A 21,967-nucleotide genomic window follows, 5' to 3' on the forward strand; every position below is an offset into this window, starting at 1 on the left:
CACAACACCTTTTAAAGATTCTAAAAAGTTCAAGGGCAAACTCTTGTAGATATCACTCAGTAAATTCTGCGACCAATGAAAAGGAATAGATATAACAAAATGACTTGTCTTTCCTTTTTTGACAACTGTGTTTTGATCTAAAAGCCAAGTATGCCTAACTTTATCAGATGAGGATATACTAAAATTATTCACCAATGACAGTACAAGGAGACTAACATTTACAATGCCAACTATATGCCTGACACTTTGCTAGACACTATACATAGGTTATTTTATTTAATCCTCATGTCAGCTCTACAGGCAGGTAGAGCTTGAGTATGCCTTATTCAAAATGCTTGGGACCAGAGGTGTTTTGAATTTCAGATTTTTAAAAAATTTTGAAGTATTTGCATATACATAATGAGATTATCTTGGGGATGGGACCTAAGTTTAAACATGAAATTTGTTTATGTTTCACATACAGCTTAAGTACATAGCCTAAATATAATTTTATACAATTTTGAAATAATTTTGTGCATGAAACAAAGTTTTGACTGCATTTTGACTATGACCTGTAACATGAGGTCACGTGTGGAATCGTTCAGTTGTGATGTCGTGTTAGTGTTCAAAAAGTTTAGAATTTTGGAGCATTTCAGATTTTGAATTTTCAGATGAGGAATGCTCAACCTGTATTCTTATACCCACTTAATAGACAAAGAAGTGGAAAGCAAGAGGAATTGCACCCATGCTTAAGGTCATATAGCTAAGGTCAGTGGCAGAGGTGAAATTCAAACCTGGAGCTGTTGGACTCTGAAGTCCAGGCATCTTCACTCTTCTACTCCAAGAAGGCTAGAATCCCTTATTGTGATTTTATTGGGAAGTAGCAAAACATTCTCAAATGCCTTGTTTTATCTGGATAAAATGTACACTCTCAGCCCCGTGAGTTTCTTCTTCTAAATTTTTTTTTTTTGGAAACAGGGTCTCACTCTGTCATCCAGTCTGAGTGCAGTGGTGCAATCATGGCTCATTGCAGCCTTGACCTCCTGGGCTCAAGCGATACTCCCACCTCAGCCTCCCGAGTAGCTGGGACCACAGGCATGTGCTATCACACCTGGCTAATTTTAATTTTTGTAGAGACACGGTCTTGCTACGTTGCCCAGGCTGGTCTTAAACCCCTGGACACAAGTGATCCTCTAGGATGCCACAGCCTCCAAGAGTGCTGGGATTACAGGTGTGAGCCACTGTGCCCAGCCAGTTTCTTTATAAACTCTTAACAATGAAAGATAAAATAATCATTGTGATTTTTTAGTTATTGCTGGCTAGGACAATAAAGAGAAGACCAGAAAAAAAGGTGTAGTATTCCTTATTTCTTGTCCCTGAAAAACATTAGTATAATATTTATTTTTAAGTAATGGGCATCCCAGATTTTTCCTTCCTTTATTTTGATAGAAACTAAATTTGTGAGCTGTTCTGAAATTGTGTCAGATTACTTCACTTTACATCATTCCTGCTAGGTCATTTCACATAACATTTTTCTCTGGCTGAGACAGGAAATAATGCCTCTCTTGCTTCATCTGTTTTTTCCCTCCCTTGTATAACTTCCAGAGGGAAACAGGTGTCCAAGCTTGAATTTTAACTGAAGAGCAAACATTAGGTCAGTTGTCAGATCAGGGAGCTGGTCTTTTGACATTAGCTGAACTCTGAGCTCTGTCTCAGAGACATTTTTGAAAGTATTCAAAACAGTTGTATTTTGCTTTAGACTTAAAACTATCCTCACTGCATTCAGTGAATGCTTTCTCTATCATTTATTATGGATCATAGAAACCTGCAATACTTTTTACTGGTTCTTAAGCAATTCAAGGTGAAAATTAAGCTGGCAGTTATTTTAAGGATACATTATAGTAGTGCCTTCATACTGCTTAAGGACTGGGTCTGCTAAACTTGTTTTCCAGGGAAAGAATTGGTGAAGAACACCTTCTTTATTCCGAGGACATGATTCTCTCCTGCTGGGGCAGACATCCAGGGTCATCAGTGGGCCAGGAAGGACAAAAGCAAAGGGCTCTTTGGCTTCAATTAGACATAAGTGGGTTGGTCAGTAACAAAATCCTTTTAGGGAAGGTAAGCAGCTACTTGAAGCATCATTTCCCACAAGCCTGTAGTTAAGTAAGGAGGTGCCTACCTGCTGCAGGAAATCCTAAACTTGGGATCTGGGCCTGCCTCCTCAATTGTAAGACTAGCAGAGAGTCGTTTGGGAAATCTGGTGCAGTTAAACATGAGCTTGACAACACCATGAGCCAGGTTCCGAACCAGGCACCTTTACATCATCCAATCTCACTTAAGTGAACTGAGTTTTGATCCCATGAGGCAAAAGACTGCCTCTCAGGTGGAATATGCCTCTAAGCTACTGAAATGAAGGTGACTGACAGGTGATGCTCCTCCTCTCAATACCTGTTTTCGCAAACATGATTCATAGCTGAAAGTATCTTATTACCATGATTATCATCCAAAATAAACGAATCTGCATTTGCCCACTGAGACTTGAATTTGGCTGCTCCAGTGTCTAGAACACCAGCCACCAAGCTAAGCAGAGCAAAGAGCTCTCTTGTGTGCATTGTATTTTGTTTCCAGTTCTAACAATTTCATCAAGCACAAAAATGTTTGATCCCTCAGGCTCTGGTCTCATGTTGTAGCAGGCAAGCTTTGAAGGAATTAAAATAGAGAAACTTCACAATAGAAATGATTAAATGCTTAGCATATTTTACTCAGGTACCAGTGAACAGGCTAAGAACTGAAATGTTTTTTGTGATTTGTTTTTTTAAGTCCAGCTTGGGACTACACATACACACATACAGTCTTTGTGTGGTCATTAAAACTCAGGTCTTTGCCATTTAGAAATAACTTGGCAGCTTTTGCCATGGGCTCAGACAGGAAGGGTGTGGTAACTTTTGCCAAAGTTTAGGGGCTGTACTTTGAATAAGTTGATTCAAAATAAAGTTTACAACTTTCCAATTAAAGATCTTGTTACAAAAACTCATTATTTAGCAGGTAAAAAGAACAGTTTCATTAGTCAAGGAAAAGGGTGCGGGGATTATTTTTACAGAGAATACACCGTACCTCTCCATCCTCCAGCTCCACATCTAGGAAGTCGAAGTCTCTGAAGACTCTAAACTGCTGCTCGCTGTTGGTGTCATCCATGTTCTCCTGCTCTCGGGCGCCGTCCTCAGAAGATACCAAGCTTGTCTGATGCTCAAGCAGATCCAGATCCCCACACGATGAAAAAATCACCTGCGAATCAAGAGTCCTCTCCTGAGAAACCGTTCTCCCTTTGGTTGTTTGTGCTACGAAAAACTGTAATTGGCTCTTCATAGCACCGTATTTCCAGTACACACCTAATTCCTTCAGTGGGTATTTTTAGAATGTTCTTTTATTATTTATGTTGGACAGGTGCCTTCAGATTAAACTCGTGGTAAAGACGCAAGTTCATGCACCAGAAAAATGTTCAAGAATCACATCGCTGCTTCTTAATGGATGAAGACTGTATACTACCTGTGTGTGTGTGTGTGTGTGTGTGTGTGTGTAAACTGGAGCAGCCAGGAAAATGTTCCACTGTTTCTGAACTGATTAGAGTTAGAAATTATACACGTTTACACATATATATCAAATACATATAAATAATATTTTAAGGACTGTTACCAAGATATGTTATTGTAGAATGAATGTGGGAACAAAGGATTTAACCCTTTTAGAGATAAACCAGCAATTGATAAGAAATAAAAAAACAGAAGCCAAAAATTACAATACTTGTCCATAGAAAAGTAGGTGAGTAACCAGGCCCATAACTTATACTTAAATTCCTCTCCTGTAGATTTAAACAAAATAAAACATGTTTTACTACTAAAATCTTTAGTATGTTAATGTTTTAAAATTAACTTCTATGTTTAGGTTCTTTTCACTGACCCATTTTGGTAGAACTTGGTATATAATAAACTGTAAATGAGAGTAAATGTTTTGCTATCCAGCCTCTACTGAACATAGATTGATATTAAACAAAATTAATAGTATTCTTTGTATAACCATTATAATGTCTTAGTTGTCCTTGAAAAGTAGGCAAAATCATTTGTAAGAATTTAAATATAATCAACATCTCTCAAAAGTAGAAAGAGTGAATGGATTTCAAGTGTACTTTTTTCCTCTAGTGTTTAAGAATAGTATATGATGCATATGATAGCCTCTCATTATAGCACCTGACACATAGTTTTACACAGGGATTGCAAATGGGTATGTGAGATAAAGAGCCCTGAGGACTAGTCAACTAGTCAGTGAGAGACGAGACATGAGATTTCTGATTTCCTCAGCTGAAGGCTGTCTTTCCTAGTTAGTGCTGCTTCTCTTATTTGTAACCTACTCCAGGTAAATATTTTAGCTGAAAAGGCCTTAGCACAGGGCAGACAGTATGAGCCTGAAGCGATAAGAAGTAGGCCTTGTTGGCAGTGCTGCTTTGCAGAGGAAAAACATACTTGGGTCTCTTCGCTGTGGGCTAGGAGTCTCTATCTGCCTCTGCCACTGTCCCCTCTGTCCTAAATACTGTCACAGGAGCAGCAGAAAACCCACTGATCAATAACACCGAAGAAGTGACTTAAATGGAGGTCCAGCTTAGCTGATGGCTGGCTGGGGTGCTTTCCCAGATGATAAAAAATACCACTTTGTACTTTAGCAAGTATTTATGAGCCTCTAATATTTCACCTGCTCATGAACTATGTTAGTGGATCTATTTTGAAATTTAAAAATAGCTCCACCGAGAAATGTGTTTGCTAATTCTTACTTTAGTTGGGAAATTATTTAGTTTGCTATTCCTTTTTCATAAATAATAAATATTCTGTGATACAGGTGAAACAAAAATACTTGGTGAAACCAGCAGACACTTCTATTGTTTTTGTTATACTCCTATACACAATTCAAATTTTTCTAAATTTTATAAAAGCTTCCCAAGTTTACTTATAATACTTGAATCCTCCATTCATTCAAAAGCTTGATGGCATGATTTTTATTTTTAGTTTTTTTATTGTAACATCAGTGGAAGTTTATATGCAAAGAAACATATTATTTTCATCTTTATTGTATGTGGGTAAGATAATGACATCAGAGTAAGAAGCATGTGTACAGAGAGTAAAATTATATCCAAGAGATATGAGCATATATGTCATACATGGTGGTCAGTGGAGATTATTATTTATGTTGTAAGAAAGTCTGGGCATATTTATAAAAAAAATCCAAGAAATTAAAAAATGAAAAGAAACAGTATTCATAGACAAACGAGCAAACAGCCAATAAGATCTTTCATTGTTTCTGAACTCAGTGTGATTAAAAATCATGGTGTGGGGAGAAATAGTCCAGGGGTTTGCTCAAGACGGTGGCTATCATAAGACGGTGGCTATCATAAGACGGTGGCTATCATAAGACGGTGGCTATCATACTTGTCATTCACAGTTGAATCCTCTAAATTATATGACCAAAGGCAAAAATAGACCAATGAAAAAGGAGATATGACACCAAAATAACTATGATACATGACAGAACTTACTGATGGATTTTTGCTCAGTCCTACTTCTTGGCCACACAGAGAAAGGACATGCACCAACTTCTCTTTTGTTCTCTTCTGGAAAAGAAACACAAGGCAGGTTTCATTATGGGGTCCTGTGAGCAAATCTGCTCTGTTTTCTAGCCACTAGCCATACAGGGCAATAGCACTTGACATATAGAGAGAACTGAGATGTAAAATACACAAGGGTATGAAAAAGGAACATAAATAGCAATTAAAAATCGTAAAATATTGAAAACATGTTGAAATAATATTTTAAATATAGTAGGTTAGGTAAAATTTATTATTAAAATTAATTTTGCCTGTTTTTCCTTTTTTTAAAGGTAACTATATAGACAATGTAAAATGAAGCTCACATTATGTTTCTGCTAGACAGTGGTGATCTAAGTTATCCCAAGGGTTGTATATGTGTGTGTATGTGAAAATCAATCCCTAGGTTCTTTAAGGAGATCTATCACTTCCTTTGATAATCTTTTCTTATATGTTAAACTTTCAGTATTAGCAAGGCTTTCCTTACACTTTAACTCTATTAAGTTACAGCATGAGTCTCTTTTTCTCGAATGTAAGAATACTTCTTGTAGAATGAAAAAATTCATTCGTTTTAAGCCATATTAAATCTTCCTTAGTTTCTTCTTCCTCAAGTTAAACAGACTCAGTTCCTTTCCTTCATAAACCTATTTTCCAGCCCCTTAACCATAGGGATTCTTCTATAAACCATTACATTTTTCCAGTGGCAGATAACCCAGGTCTCAGAATGATTGGTGAGTTGAGAATTTTTAAAGCAATCTTCCTAATCTCTTTAAAATGATTCTCCCCCCTTTAATCTGATTTACAGTTTGTTATGTGGAAACTGCTAGGAGGCCAATGCCACTCTTAGATTTTTCTTCTTAACGGAACTTGATTCACTGCATCCTTCTTTCCAAATTATAGAGGGGACAGACACTCAATATGGTGTCTGCTCAAGGTCAGAGACAGGAGGACTTTGAGGTTGAGGGATGGCAGAAGACTCGCGAAATGATTTTCCTAAGTCTTAATGGTCATTTTACAATTTTGGGAAGGAATCAATGTAGAAGGACACACTGGGCAGTATATTTTTCTTCTCTCTTTCAATGAAGTTTTCAGCTGAACACTTACTGAGAACCTGCTCTGTTGCAGCCAGCACTATGCTACATGTGCCATTCCCCTAACCTTTGAGAGAGAAGGTGAGTCCTCCTGGGCACCCACTTTGTCCTTCCCAGCACCCACTTCACCTTCTTCTGGTAACACTGTCCCTCTTTTCATCTCGGAAAGACTCCATTCCCACTAAGTGAAGCTATGCCTCCCTCACATGCCCTGCAAGAGTCTTTCTAGAATTGCTATGGATGTCAAAAGAGGAAAGGCCTCTGTCGCTCTGAAGTCATCAGAGCCAAAGACCATGTAAACCTGGAGCTGCCAGAGGTCATCTGGGCCTCCCATAGAAAAATCCTGCCTGAGAATGAAGTCACTGGAGGGGAAAACAAGGGCCAAGATATTGGGAAGGGAAGGTGGGGACAGTGAGAAGGAGACAGTCTAAGAATCCAGTTCCTGACATTTGTGAACTAGGAGCCAACTGTGCTTGAAGCCAAGATGAGTAAGTTAATAAGTTCCTTTACCACATAAGGTAATTTTTCAGTGGGTTTCTATAACAAGTCAACAGAAGACCCCTGAATAATGCAGAAGTTTTACTTGACAGGAAGTCCAATGGCATCTCTGCTATGCTGTGATGACAGAACTACAGAGAATCTGGCAGCAGTACCCCCGCCCCTCACCATCTGCATGGCTCAGCCTGTGCATGGACACTATGGTTGAGGTGCCTGTTCCGTGGACAGCAGACAGGATGGTCTTTGGGTGTGCAGCCCTATCAACCCTTTGGGAGTCCAAGTGCTATAGAATTGGTTGGGAGAACTAAGGATGTGTTGTTTGGACTCATTTAGGAGAGTGGCAGAGGGGCAGAATTTCTTTAAATGTCTGAAGGGCTGCCATGTGAAAGAGAGACCAGATTTTAATTTCTAAGCCTTGAGAGAACTGGAACCAATGGATAGAAGCAACAAAGAGACAGACTTCAACTCAAGGTAATGAACTGTTCGAAGAGCAAATGGCTTCCTTGGAATGCCACAAGACCCCATCCCTGGAAGTGCTGAGACCTATATGGACAACGTTGGGATGGTGAAAGAGGGAATCCCTTATGACCCAGCCATATGGACTCAACAGGTCCCTAAACTCCCTCCGAGGGCTGTGGGTCTAGGATTGCATACCTGAGAATACTGGGGCCTTTTCCAGCTCACAGGAACAAGGACGTTGGAGTTGGAGCCTGAGGAAGTGGAAGATGTGCTCCGGGTGACGGCCATGGCCCTGGGCTTCCCATCACGCCCAGAAGAATTCTGCAGCTCATCATACCGCCTCCCGATGATTGGAGTCTTGAGAAGAAGACAAAAGCACATTCTTCTGTCTCAATAGTTTTGTGATCTATGAAACCCTTCTCCCCAGAAGCAACCAAGAGCTGCTTATTTGATTAAAAATAAGATTAGAGAAGTTCAGTGTTACAAGTGGGCTCATTTTCTCAACATGCACGTATACATTGTGAGTCGTTTTGCATCTTCAACATTTTCTCCCCTCTTTAGCGGCAGAAAAATGCAACTGCTTGTTCTTTAATATGCTTTAGAAACCACTGATAAAGAGAAGCAAAATATGCAGGAAACCAAATAGTTTTCGATTGTTTAAACTTGAAAAAATTTCTTATAGTTAGAACAAGAGACCAAAATTCCTTTCCCTCTCCCAACTTTTAATCATTAATCTTTATATACGCTCAATTATTTAAAAATGTATTTAACTTATTTATATCTTTTCAATTATTCAAGTGACTGGGGTCAGGGCCAGGTACTTGGGCAGCACTTGAGAAACTTCACTTCCCGAGAGCTCCAGAGTGTGGTGGCTGCATAGGCAGCAATTCGCAAACTCGAGCTCCGAGCAGGTCTCCGCTGCAGACACCAGCTCATGGGCCTGACCTCGGCAGTGGCAGAAACTGTCAATTTTACACCTGGCTCCTGAGACCCATCATTCTGGGGCAGTTCTGGGTCTCTGGGGCATGCTGCTAACTGGCTGCACGTTTTTTTGTACCTCTTTGGAACACAACAAACTCAAATTGCAGAGTAAAAATAGCTTTTCCCCCTAGCTAGGTTAAAAAAAATGTGAAAATGGACCAAGATTAAATTGAAACCTTAATATTATTTACATATTAAATATAGATGCAGGTGTCACAATAGCAGCAAATAGTATCTCATCCTGAATACTGAAATGATGAAAGGTCAGTGAGGACCATTGTATAAAAAACCCAACTTGGATATGACCTACATAATAGTGCAAGTAAGTTCCATATAAGCACACCAGGTTTATTTCTTTTTTTAAAAAATATAAGTTCTGGGGTACATGTGCAGAATGTGCAGGTTTGTTACATAGGTATACATGTGCCATGGTGGCTTGCTGCACCCACCAACCTGTCATCTACATTACGTATTTCTCCTAATGCTATCCCTCCCCTTGTTCCCCACCCCCCGACAGGCCTTGGTGTGTGATGTTCCCCTCCCTGTCTCCATATATTCTCATTGTTCGACTCCTACTTATGAGTGAGAACATGCAGTGTTTGACACCAGGTTTATTTCTTAGTGAATTTATTCATTCAGCGGAGTTTGGAAATATTTACTAGTGATCCACTATGCACCAGATGTTGTACCGGGCCCTGGTTATAAACAGGAACAGAGTACGGTTTCTGCTTTGGGAGTTCATGAGTCATGGGGTAAGAGATGTGAAAGCAAAGTTATTTTATACCTTAGACTTCAATATAAGCCTCCCAAATGTTTGTTCATGGACTACCAGGTAAACATGACCACTTCCTATCCTTTCTTTTCTTCCTGACTCCTTAGCTTGGGTCCCTAGTCTCTTGCTCCTCCCTCTCCCTCCCCTGCCCACTTCAAGGCAAGAATTTAGTTTTACTTGTTTAAAAAATAGTGTAGACTGGGGAAGCAACTATAAAAGTGGAGTCTGTATTCCTGTAAATTTTGGTCATCTGCTGAACTGGCTGTCACTCAGGGAGAATATTGTGGATATGAAGACATGACCATTGTCAGATACAGAATGAGTGAAGGTCATGGTTTAAAATGCTTGTGATCGTTCCATTTTTAAATACCTCTTTTTAAAATCATTTTTTTACATAACTGAGGCTAGTTTCTATTTTTAAAAGCTGCCAACTGAGAGTCCCAGTGAATATGACACTCAATGCATTCTTTAAAAAGCAAAACTTAATTTAGTCCTTAGAAATCTTCATTTGAAATAACTGTCAAATAAGTCTTCTTTTTTCCAGGCAACTACTTTTGACCTTTGCTATTACAAATTCATGCTAAAGTTCACAGAAATAGTTAACATAGTTAAGTACCTCCGAAATATCGAAGTGGAAGTCCAGGGTTTTCCCAGGTAATTCCTTGGAAGCACTCGTCCACACTCGATGTATTTCTATTTTTGAGAGGTCACTGTGCTGGTATGAAGGTAAAACAAGGCTGGCTGACCGAGAAACTACCAGCTTCAAGATATTCAGAGCTTCTCTCCAGTGAACACTCTGCAGGAAATAAAACATTCGAGGGTTAAAAATAATTTCATTTTTTTAAAGCTAATGTATGTCAGAATGACCAGTGAGAAGCTAGTGACCAGTCAGAATTCACTGACTTAAAACAGTGCAGGAGGTTCCATGATAAATAAAAGGCAAATGACATAAAAAGACAAATGTATATATAAAAGGAGCTACGTTTAGGAGACAAACAAATAAAAAAAGACCAATTTTGTCCATTTCAGCTAAATTAAATTCTTATTAATGAGGTGCATTATTGGTAATGAGGCACCTCCTTAATTTGAGGAAGAAAAAAAGGCTCCCAATGCATTTTATGACATTGACTGTTCAATTCACTCTTCCTGAAAGTTCTCCCCACCTCAGGTTTCCAGTCTTCTTGGTCCTCCTCCTAGTCCTCTGGCTCCTCCTGCTCCACTTGCTTCCTGGGTACCTTGATCTCTGTCTTCAGCCCTCTTTTCTTCTCACTTCTTGTCTTCCTCACTACTTAACTCAGGAATCTGGAAGCCCTTCTTAACCCTTTCTTTCCCTCCCTCCTGGTAATCTGTTCCCTCCACTGCATTCCTGCTGGCATGGGCTCAGCAGCACCCTCTTGGGCCTTGCATGGACTATCTCAATGGCCCGTTACTGGTGTCCTGGTTTGCAGCCCTTAAGTGCATCAGATCCAGCTAGAGTGATCTTTCTAGAACTCTTCAGACCAAGCCACTTCCCTGACTAAACTCCTTCACAGGCTCCCTCTGGTGGACAGGGTGGAGTCCACACTCTCTGAGCACGGCCTGCAAGGGTCATCTCCCCCAGGCTGCTGCTGGAGTTCCCCAAACTTGACAAGCTCTCTCAGCCTCTGTGCCTTTACTCATACTATGCCCTCATCCTTGAATACCTTTCCCCTCCTTATTGGCATGTCAAATTCCTACTCTTCATTTAAGACTCAGTTTTACCATCTTTGTTTCTCTGACAACCTCCAATCAGACTGTGTGCTGCTTCCATAAAAATATTAGAAACATAGATAAACGAATTTGATAAAAGTTTTTATTATTTTTTGCCTGGACTTTGCAGTCAAGGCACATGAAATAAAACATCTATTAAATTCTGCACAAGGGAAGCCATGGTTTAAATGTGAAATAAACTACTATTTGAGGTAAGATAAAAAGTATCAGAGGTGGCCCGCAGGCCTAAGACAAAATGGACAGCCTCATTAAACAACAAAATGGGGCACACATTCGTAGAAAGGTGTGAACTGACCACCTGTCTCCTGTGAGTGAAGTGAGAAACTGTTAACTGACTGCCTACCCTATGTGGTGTAAGTAATACGGAGCAATGCCACTTGAAAAATGCTTGCAAGTCACTTTCAGCATTAAATAATTTCTGTAAGTAATCTGGTGAAGTAAAGATGGAAAGGAATGTCTAAAATTTATATTGTATATCTTCGTCAATGAGCTTCCAGAGAGAACCTAGCATTTGCCCTTGAATCCTACAAGTTGCCAAGTACATTCTAGAGAAGAAATAGAGAGACAAATACAATGTAGAGAAAAGGATGTCTATGGTCTCGAGCTAGGCACTCTCTACTTAACCCCACGGTGGCCCTGCACTACTCCCATGGCCTGGAGCCTCCCTGCTTTAGTCTGTGGTCATGTGTTTTAGATTAACTTCCAGGCTCTAGAAACTCGTCCTGGTGTGTTTGAGCTATCTTCCCATCTATCTATATTCCTATCTTCCTATCTATCACTCTGTTGGCCAGGTTGGAGTGCAGTGGTGTGATCACAGTTCACTGTAACCTCAACCTCCTGGGCTCAAGGGAAACTCTCTCCCCAGCCTCCTAAGTAGCTGGGACTATAGGTGTGCACCACCACACCTTGCTGATTTTTTAAATTTTTTTATTTTTGTAGAGATGGGATGTCACTTTGTTGCCCAGGCTGGTCTTGAACTCCTGGCCTCAAGCGATCCTCTTGCCTCAGCCTCCCAAAGTGCTGGGATTACAGGATAAACCACTGCACCTGGCCTTGATATTTATTTTTATTTTCATTAAAATAAATTGTGTTTCTGGTCTTCTCAGAGTATGGCTTTTTCTGGGCTGGACGTGGTGGTTCATGCCTGTAATCCCAGCACTTTGGGAGGCCAAGGCAGTGGATCACGAGGTCAGGAGTTCGAGAACAGCCTGGCCAATATGGTGAAACCCTGTCTCTACTAAAAATACAAAAATTAGCCAGGCATGGTGGCACACGCCTGTAGTCCCAGCTACTTGGGAGGTTGAGGCAGAAGGATTGCTTGAACCCGGGAGGCGGAGGTTGCAGTGAGCCGAGATTGTGCCACTGCACTCCAGCCTGGACAGAGCAAGACTCAGTTTCAAAAACAAACAAACAAAAAATCTGTAGCTGTTTGGAGATGTCCAAGTATCCTGCCAGGAAGGCTGCCTGGTACAATAAAACAAAGACACTGGCTTTGGATCCAAATACCAGCTCCAGCCTTTACTAACTGAAATCTTGGGGCCAGTCTCTTGGTTTTAAAAATATACATAAAGACTGTTTATTATGGGAATATTAAAATATACACAGAAACAGAGAGACTAGTCTAATGAACCCCTTTGTACTATTCATCAACTATTCACATTTTGTCATCTTGTTTTATTTATCCCCTCAAACAAATGTTTTTTGTTTGTTTGTCGGAGTATTTTCAACTATATTTATGCAAGTTTCTTAATTACTCTTCAACTCTAAAGTGACAATTTTAGCCTTTGAATAACCCTTCACATGTTGAGACACCGGGCCTAGAACCTGGCACATGTGAAAGTTCCTACAGTTCCTTGTCCCCTCTCCTTCTCTGAAACGGGATATAGAAACCAAGACTCTGCGTCTGCCCTCCAAGTCAGGTGTGTGCTTTCAATACTCAGCCTGTGGCCCCAAGAGGCGGAAATGTGCCTTTCGAAGGCACTGGCGTGTGCCGGGGTCTTGTGTGCTCATTCTCTTCAGAATACTACTCAGAGTGTGGCCAACTCCCACTCTTAATTGCCCTGTGTCATGGATGTCAACGAATGAATGAGTGGCCTGGTACCCAGATGGTTTTGTAGCCAAGCTACAGGAAAAGCTTCCATCTTTTTGGAATGACTGGTTGCTTAGTGAAGTTATCCAAGTACTCACTTGCACATATTTTTCAATCGTCTTCAGAACTTCCACATTGAACTGTTTGACAGGAACGACAGAAAGGTCCATGTAGCTGAGCAGACTGTAGATCACCTGGAGCAGGGGCTGCTGCACGCTAGGGAGGCCCTTCTCCAGCAGCTGTGGGGGCAAAGTGCGGCTGGAGTCAGTCACACACCAAATCTCCGTATGGAAGGACCCGTGTTTTCCAACACATTTAGGATTGTGCATTTCCTTTTTAATTTTTATTTTTTTAGGAGATAGGGTCTTGCTATGTTGCCCAGGCTAGTCTCGAACTCCTGGCCTCAAGAGATCCTCCTGCCTCAGCTTGCAAGTATCTGGGATTATAGGCAAGAGCCACCACGCCTGGCTTGATTGCACATTTCCTTTGGAGGGGAAATAAAATCCTAACTATGAAGAACTGAAGATATTATCAAAATAGACTATACCATGTGTGGAGATGTGAATATATGAGTATAAAATTCACATAATGAAATATTAAAAAACACCTAAAAGGAAAACATCAGACACCAATTATCAAAAATTACAAATTCAAACAAAAGATAAAATCTGTCAGTTATCAAACTGGCAAAGATTAGAAATTGATAATACTCAGTATTGATGGGGAGATAAACAAATGGGTATTCTTACATATCAGTGGAAATGTAAATTGGATAGTTTGGCAAATGAGATCAAGAGCAATGAAGAAGTCCATAATATTTTGACACAGTAATTATACTTTTAGGAACGTTTCTCAAATCAGAGATAGACGTTAAGATTTATGTATGAGACTTTACCATAGCATTATTTATAATGGCAAAAAACATACACAAAACAAGAAGCTTTGTAAGTAATTCAAATATTGAACACTAGGGAAATGGATATGTAAGTTAACAGCAAACTGAAACATCATGTAGTTAATAGAATGACATTTTTAAAGACAGAGGAGGATATCAGATAATAGTAAGTGGGAAACGAAAGATACACAATTGTCTTTTTAATAGATGATGCCAATATTGACATGAATGTGTGTGTTATATAGAAATAACATTGGAAAGAAATTTTAAAATGTTAGTATTGTTTCTCTATAATTTTGGGTAATTTTTCTTTTCTTTTTAAAAGCTTTCCTGCGTCTTCCAAATTTTCTGTTATGAATATATACTGCTTTTATAATCATAAAAAATCAATGATATTGTCCAAAATAAGCAAATAAGGAAAAATAAAGAAGCAAAACAAGGAAAGCAAAATAAGGAAAAAATATATGTGACAGACATCATGATAAAAGTTTACTGTTTAAAATAAAAAGTTGATAGAGATGACCCAACTAAATGTTGAAATTACACAATATTTACGGAGTGGTTAAAACGTGAGGAAAGAGCTGGGCGCGGTGGCTCACGCCTGTAATCCCAGCACTTTGGGAGGCTGAGGTGGGTGGATCACCTGAGGTCAGAAGTTCAAGACCAGCCTGACCAACATGGTGAAACCCAGTCTCTACTAAAAATACAAAAATTAGCTGGGCGTAGTGGTGGGTGCCTGTAATCCCAGCTACTCGGGAGGGTGAGGCAGGAGAATTGTGTGAACCCAGGAAGTGGAAGTTGCAGTGAGCCAACGTCACGTCGCTGTACTCCAGCCCAGGTGACAAGAGCAAGACTCTGTCTCAAAACAAAACAAAACAAAACAAAACACATGAGGAAATAATTATGTAAATCTATAATGTGGAAAAATGAATATCTTTACTAGAAAGAAAATACATTAAAATAGTTCAAAATTATTAATAAAAGTATTAAATTAAAAAATACATGGAATGACAAAATTTAGTGGGGATACAGGAAAACAAGAATATTTATACATTGTTTATAGTATTACAAATGGGGGGATCTTTATGAAGACCAACTTCTCGAATATGTTGAAGAACTAAATAACATGCCCACAATCCATGCCACAGGACTGAATAATTCGACTTCAGGAAATGTAAAGTCATTTGATATTATGTGATAAAAGGATTTTGATAAAATCTATTATTATTTGACCAAATTTCAAATATCATTTGATAAAGATCTACGTAACAAGACCATTTGTAACGGAAAAAATTATGAACATTAGCAACAAAAGGGAGATGGTTAAGCAAAGTGTGTTACGTTAACCTGATAGACTTCCAGAGTTATTTAAAACAGCACTCTGTGAGCTACCCCAACACCTAGAAATATACACATAAAGTTAATAATAAGTGAGCAGAGAAGGTTCCAGGGAATACCATAGTGACACAAAATTATATGTATGTGCATGGCCAAGACCTGAAAGAATGTGTAATTGAAACAGAAGTTAATATATATTATATACAGTGGGACCTTGGTTAAGTTCATAATACATTTTTTGGTGATAATTTTGTGATAAGGACTGAATAGAACAAATTAGATAACCAATTCTTTTATGGGTAGTAAAAAACACGTAACATAAAATTTACCTTTTTAACCATTTTTTAAAAAGTGTATCAATCTACTTTCCAGACTGCCAGAGTACACTGACACACTTTTTGGTTGTTACAGAAGTCCTTAGCTTGGCTAATATAATCTTCACAAATTCTTTCCACCTGTTTTCTCAAGTACTTTCACATTATTATGCAACTATCACCACTATCTACCTCCAGAACTTGTTCATCATCTCAAACTGAAATTCTGTACCCACAAAATAATAATTCTCCATTACTAACTGCCCTCAGTTCCTAGTAACTACTATTCTACATTTTCTCTATAAATGTGCTTAATCTCTGTACCTCATATAAGCAGAATCTTGTCATATTTGTCCTTTTGTCCTCTGACCTATTTCACTTAGCATAATGTCTTCAAGGTTCACCCACGTGGAAGAACGCATCAGAATTTCTTCCTGAATAATATCCCCTTGTATATATATGCTACATACAATTTGCATTTTTGAAACTTCTTATGGTTACTGAGCCAAACAAATGTTACCTCCTTGCTATCTACACTTCACCTTATTTTAAAGGAGGCAAGGTCTGCCTTTGTAAGCAGAACAAATCAGTTCTCTCAGTACTACTTCTGTGCTGAGGTGTGTGTGTGCTTGCTTAGTTAACTCTTGCAGGGACAGGTATGATCAGACGACTATTAAAACCAGCAGGGTGGTACTTATGAGAGGTTCCTTAAAATGTCAGAGATGTGGGTGTGGAAAGAGCAAGTGAATCCTGGGCTGAACGCAGTTCACACATTACTGATGTATTGCAAGTCAAAATCCTGCACAATCAACTATAAATGTTGATGGATGGGGCATCTCTCCTCTGCTAGGTAGATGCTTTCAGGCTTATGGAGCCTTTGAGAAAATGGCTGATTTTTAACCTATCTGGCATCTGGATTGATGATACAAATAAAATAAAAACTAGGATAGATTGTCCTCATCTCTTCTGAAAGGTGCTAGTGATAGCTATGAATGCTTGTCACAGAAGAAAAAGCAACACTGAAAATGCTAAAACAAGGTAGGTATTACCAATCATTTGCCTTATAGATTTCATGACCTTGTGTAATAAACTTGTTGGAGACTGAAGATGCTAAACGGAATACGTTTCATCTCTTGCCCAACAATATTCTGTGTATTTCTAGCACCAACATACACAGAAGTCAGTGTAGGGTTTGTAATGAATATACTAGAAACACATTAGTATGATGACAAAGTACCATTCCAGTTTTAAAAACAAACACAAAAGGCGAGAATAAAGTTTATCTCAGAATGTATGCTTTGATAATTAGATCAAACAACCATTAAACATATCAAGCCACAAGGTAACTCCTTAAATAAGATTTGAACACCCAGAGTAATTAGGATAAAAATTTCTGATCTCTGCCGTGTACTGACAGGTGTTACCATAATAAACAGAAGGAGTTTAAGCTTTGGAGGCAGCTATATCTAGGTTTAAAGGCTGACTCTGCTGCTTTAAACTTGTGAAAAATTATTTAACCCGGCTGAGCCTCAGATCTGTATGATATTATCTACATCACTGTGCTGTTGTGAGAGTTTAAAATGATTCCATTAGCATGTATTATAATATTTAATAGGCACACACTATATGGAAGTTAAGAGTCTACTGAGTGCATTATCAATTTAATGCAAATAATTTACCCTTGGAAGCTGTAATAGATTTTATCCTTCATTTCAAAGCTTACCTCTGGCAGGGAATGGTGGCCCACGCCTGTAATCCTAGCACTCTGGGAGGCGAAGGCAGGAGGACTGCTTGAGCCCAAGAGTTGAGATCAGCCTGGGCAACATAATGAGACCCTGTCTCAAAAAAACAAACAAAAAAAGCTTACCTCTGCCAGGTAGGTAACCATATTCAAGGTAATGTCAGCATATGCTTCATGAAGGTATCGACAGACCACATTGACCCACGTGGCGCAGTCCCTCGTGTAGCTGTGTGTTTTATAAAGAGTCATAACATGTGCAAGATTTGAAAGTTTGGGGTTCTTCTCTTCTAAACAAACCTTTTAAAATAAGAAAATCAATTAGGAATAAAATAGCCCAATGAATAGGAAGAAATGTTAGCAATTTTACTATAAACTCTGGCTGTCTGGAAAGTAGACTGATACACTTTTTGGTAATTACAGGAAGTACTTAGCTTGGCTAATATAATTTTCACAAATTCTTCCCACCTGCATTCTCAAGAATGACAGCAAGCAAGACAATTTGCATCAGCCACCCCTATATGTCCATTACTGTGATATTAATTATTATTTCCAGTTTTTGAGAAAATCACTGCCTTCTCTGGGCCTTGTAATTTGCCTGACATTGGGGCTTCCTGAAGGCCTCTATGGATCTGCCTGAGTGTGGAACTGTAACTCATACCTGAGCAATCCTTTCGGCTATATCCTTACAGAACTGATTGGGATTTTCAAAATGCTGAATCAGCTGGGGCAGGAGACACAAGACATTCAGTGGAAACCCTGGATTAGAGAAGATACAATGGAGATAGCTGAATATGGTATATTTTAGCTGTTAACAGTGGGAAGGCATGTTACAGATTTTTATACTGAGGTGATGCAAAAGCAGTTTTTTGAATCAGCTTAAACATGATCTAACACAAAATCTATGAAAAATGCACAACCACAATGGCACCAGTTACAAAGAAGACACTAAAGTAGATCTGTGATTTTAAGATGCAGTGATTATCTTGCACTGGACTATTGTGAATAAGGATGGCTGGCCCAGATTTTTTTGGCACAGATTGAACTGAGCTGAAGTACTAGTTTGAAATTTTTATCAAAAAAAACATATTTTAAGAAAAACTGGTGTGGGAGGACATAGGCCAACCAATTTAAGTCTTAGTCATGTAATTGAAAAGACTCTTTAAAATAAGGAATGGCTTAGTCCCTCTCTGTTAAGCTACGGCTTCATGAAATGAATTCTGGGTCACATGCCATGGCATTAAAAATCTGGTTTGTTGGCCGGGCATGATGGCTCATGCCTGTAATCCAAGGACTTTGGGAGGCTGAGGCGGGTAGATCACAAGGTCAAGATATCGAGACCATCCTGGCCGACATGGTGAAACCCTGTCTCTACTAAAAATACAAAACTTAGCTGGGCGTGGTGGCGTACACCTGTAATCTCAGCTACTCGGGAGGCGGAGGCAGGAGAATTGCTTGAACCTGGGAGGAGAGGTTGCAGTGAGCTGAGATCATGCCACTGAACTCCAGCCTGGCGACAGAGCAAGACTCCGTCTCAAAAAACAAAAACAAAACAAAACAAAACAAAAAAATAAAAAATCTGGTTTGTTGATTTGGGTTAATTCAAAACAAGAGGAAACCAAGAGAATTTCCAAGAAGAACAGAAAAGCAGAAAAGCAAAGAAAAAATAAAAGATTTAGGAATTAAGAAAAAAATTTTTTTTTTCTGTGCAAGAGCAATGGAATAAACTAACAGCACCTGCAGTTTGATCTGGAAAGCTAAAAAGAAATCGCTAATATCTTAAAAATAATTTTGGCCCCTTTTATGCTATTGCCTTAAAATATTTTCTATAATATAGATCATTGAGATTTACATTATATAGAATTTTATGAGAAAAAAATAAACTACTCCCAAGGAACCATTTTTAAGCAGAATTGTTAAAAGCAGTAAGTTCATATTATCTTATTGTACCAAATGACGAACACAACCACCATCAGAATTGAGAGAGGGTGAACAAGGCTGGCTTTACCAATAGCGTGGGATGCATCCACCATGGATATTTTGGACACTGGTGTCAGCAGACTGAAGAGCTGCAGGGTCAGGTCTGTGGTGGTGAGGGATGTGAATCCTTTCAGCAGCAGCTGCTGCAGCCCGGAGAAGTCGGCCCACTTGAGCTGCGCCTGGAGTTTCTCAAGCTTTTCTCGGTTCTCAGCCTTGTCGAGTGGCATATGTGCCAGTAGTCTGCTCAACAGCCTTAAGGCCATTAAGTATTCAAACTCAAAATCAGACTCCATCAAGGCCACTGTGACCCAGAAGATGGTGGCCAGTAGGTTGGTGGGATGGTTTATGTGGGATGGGTCCGTGAGACTGTCCTTCAAGGAGGATGAGCTTCTGGTTTTTGAGGAGAGGCCTTGTTGGGTACAAGCCTGAATTCTGTCCAGTGTGGCACTTCGAGGTGGGTCAGAGGATCGGTCGATGACACCAAACTTCTTGGGCACAGAGAAGCTTCGTTGATGCCGGCTCCGTTCTGCAGTCGTGGTGTTGCCGCTGGTGGTTCCAGGGTTCACATTTAGTTGTCCTGTGCTCTTTCTGCTTGCTGTTAGTTTACTGCTGGAGCTTAAATCTGGTGAGGAAGAGCTAGGTATAAAAACAAATAAGTTTAATAGGATGCCAACATGTGTCATCAAAAGCCAGTCCTTTCAAGTCCACTGAGAAACACTGCAGGAGGGAAATCATTCTTTAGAAATGCCACTTTTTATTCATTTATTTTTCCTTATCCTTAAAGCTATAAAAAACAAAACAAGAGAAACCCTCATCAACAAAACAAAAAGCCCAATACTGACTGCTACTTATTGAAAATGTAAAGAAATCAATAATTGGCCTTAAAGTTTACTGATATTTCATTTATGTTTTGCTTGAATTTGGGTGGGAGTAATTATGACATAAAATGTACCTGATAGGTATAACCTCCAATATTCTGTTAACTGACTGATAAGGAGAACAGAAATGGGAATTATGCTATCCAGAAAGAAGCTGGTAAATGTTCATGTCAAAGGAAATTTTTTGGTACTTACCAAAATTTAAGAAATATTATTTCTAAGTCTATGCTGAAAAGGTAAAACTCTTTGTCAACATTCTTGCTGTATTTTTACTGATTTAGATGAATCTTTATGTTTACATAGATAAATATGTGTGCTGTTTGTAATCATACCAAAACTATCCATAAAAAATGCTCAACTTAAAAATGAAACAAGGCCCAATCGGATACAAGATAACATTACCGAGTCAATTTCAAGCAAGATGAGCTCAATAACACAGACGGAATATAGAGTCATGAATAATTTGAAATGAGTTATTAAACATTGGCAGGAGCAAAAAAAAGATACTAAGGTAGGAATTTCTTTGAATGAAGTCAACATTTATTCCAATTGTTTTTATGGCAACAGTTCAGAAGCTTTGTATATATTCATTTAAAAATAATATTTAGCTTTTGCTTCTCTTTATCAATGTAATAAATAGGATAATTATTACATAAAATTTGGAAAAATACTCAAAAAAAGAAATGAAAAATTATTAATATTTTATCATTCAGAGATAACAGTATCTATCTTCCTGATGTTTTAAAATACTTATATAATGCGTGTGTGTGTGTGTGTGTGTGTGTGTATTATGACTTCTTTTTTAACTTAAGAAAGCATTACACATACTTTTTCAGGTCATAAATATACTACAAAAACTAGATTTCTTCTTTGTACTTTGCCTAAAGTCCAGCAACTCCCAAATACTCCTGTAGAGTACACTTGATGTCAAAATATCATTAAGCTGATTCTCACCGGGACAATACAGTTAGGAGGTCACTGTTCTTCAAGCAGTCAGACAAGTTATCCACAGCCGCCTCCAAGGTTAGGAGCGCTTCCATTACATAACCCTGCCAAACATGCAAAGATAGCATTTTGTATTGCTTGTAACCATTGTTAATTTCCTGAAGATAAATTTAATTAATGTAAACTTTATTCCAATAATGTTATTGCTGCTTTAATTTATGAAGTCTAAAATAAGCTTTAAGGGCCACTTAGGAAATTCAGATGGCTTAGGAGTTAGCAGATAATCATAAAAATTTATTTCCCTATGTCTAAGAGCCTCAACAGATCACTTTCATTTGAAATCCAACAGCGAGGGGGCAAGCATGACCCTCTGCTGAGGGGAGGGTGGGCATTTGAAATACAGAGTGGCAATGTCTGAAAGCCACAGATCAAGAGGAGAGGTACAGGAAGAGCTGCCTCCGTGGTGTTTTAAACAGCACCTCTGATGGCTGAAAGAAGGAAGCAGGTATTGCCTGTAGGTGTGCAGGCTTCCTCAGATGCAGGAACATTTCTGTTTTTCTGAAATGGAATCTCACTTCCATTGCCCAGGCTGGAGTGCCATGGCACGATTTGGGTCAATGCAACCTCTGCCT

At 39.0% G+C, this 21,967-nt stretch overlaps 1 protein-coding gene across 3 annotated transcripts in view; it reads right to left on the bottom strand.

Moving 5' to 3' along the window:
• The window catches only part of FRY (FRY microtubule binding protein), a 461,448-nt gene that overhangs the window by 41,773 nt on the left and 397,708 nt on the right, over positions 1–21,967 (bottom strand). For all 3 annotated transcript variants that reach the window (XM_032150526.2, XM_058437701.1, XM_058437702.1), the window contains 9 exons: positions 21,345–21,439; positions 19,541–20,148; positions 18,194–18,291; positions 17,662–17,832; positions 13,346–13,486; positions 10,026–10,205; positions 7,852–8,013; positions 5,561–5,635; positions 3,094–3,264 (listed from right to left, as the gene is read on the bottom strand). In XM_032150526.2, the coding sequence (XP_032006417.1) occupies positions 3,094–3,264; positions 5,561–5,635; positions 7,852–8,013; positions 10,026–10,205; positions 13,346–13,486; positions 17,662–17,832; positions 18,194–18,291; positions 19,541–20,148; positions 21,345–21,439 (1,701 nt within the window). The remainder of the gene's footprint in view (positions 1–3,093; positions 3,265–5,560; positions 5,636–7,851; positions 8,014–10,025; positions 10,206–13,345; positions 13,487–17,661; positions 17,833–18,193; positions 18,292–19,540; positions 20,149–21,344; positions 21,440–21,967) is intronic.

This window comes from Hylobates moloch, unplaced genomic scaffold (genome assembly GCF_009828535.3).
Source record: "Hylobates moloch isolate HMO894 unplaced genomic scaffold, HMol_V3 SCAFFOLD_4, whole genome shotgun sequence".
Taxonomy (NCBI): Eukaryota; Metazoa; Chordata; class Mammalia; order Primates; family Hylobatidae; genus Hylobates; species Hylobates moloch.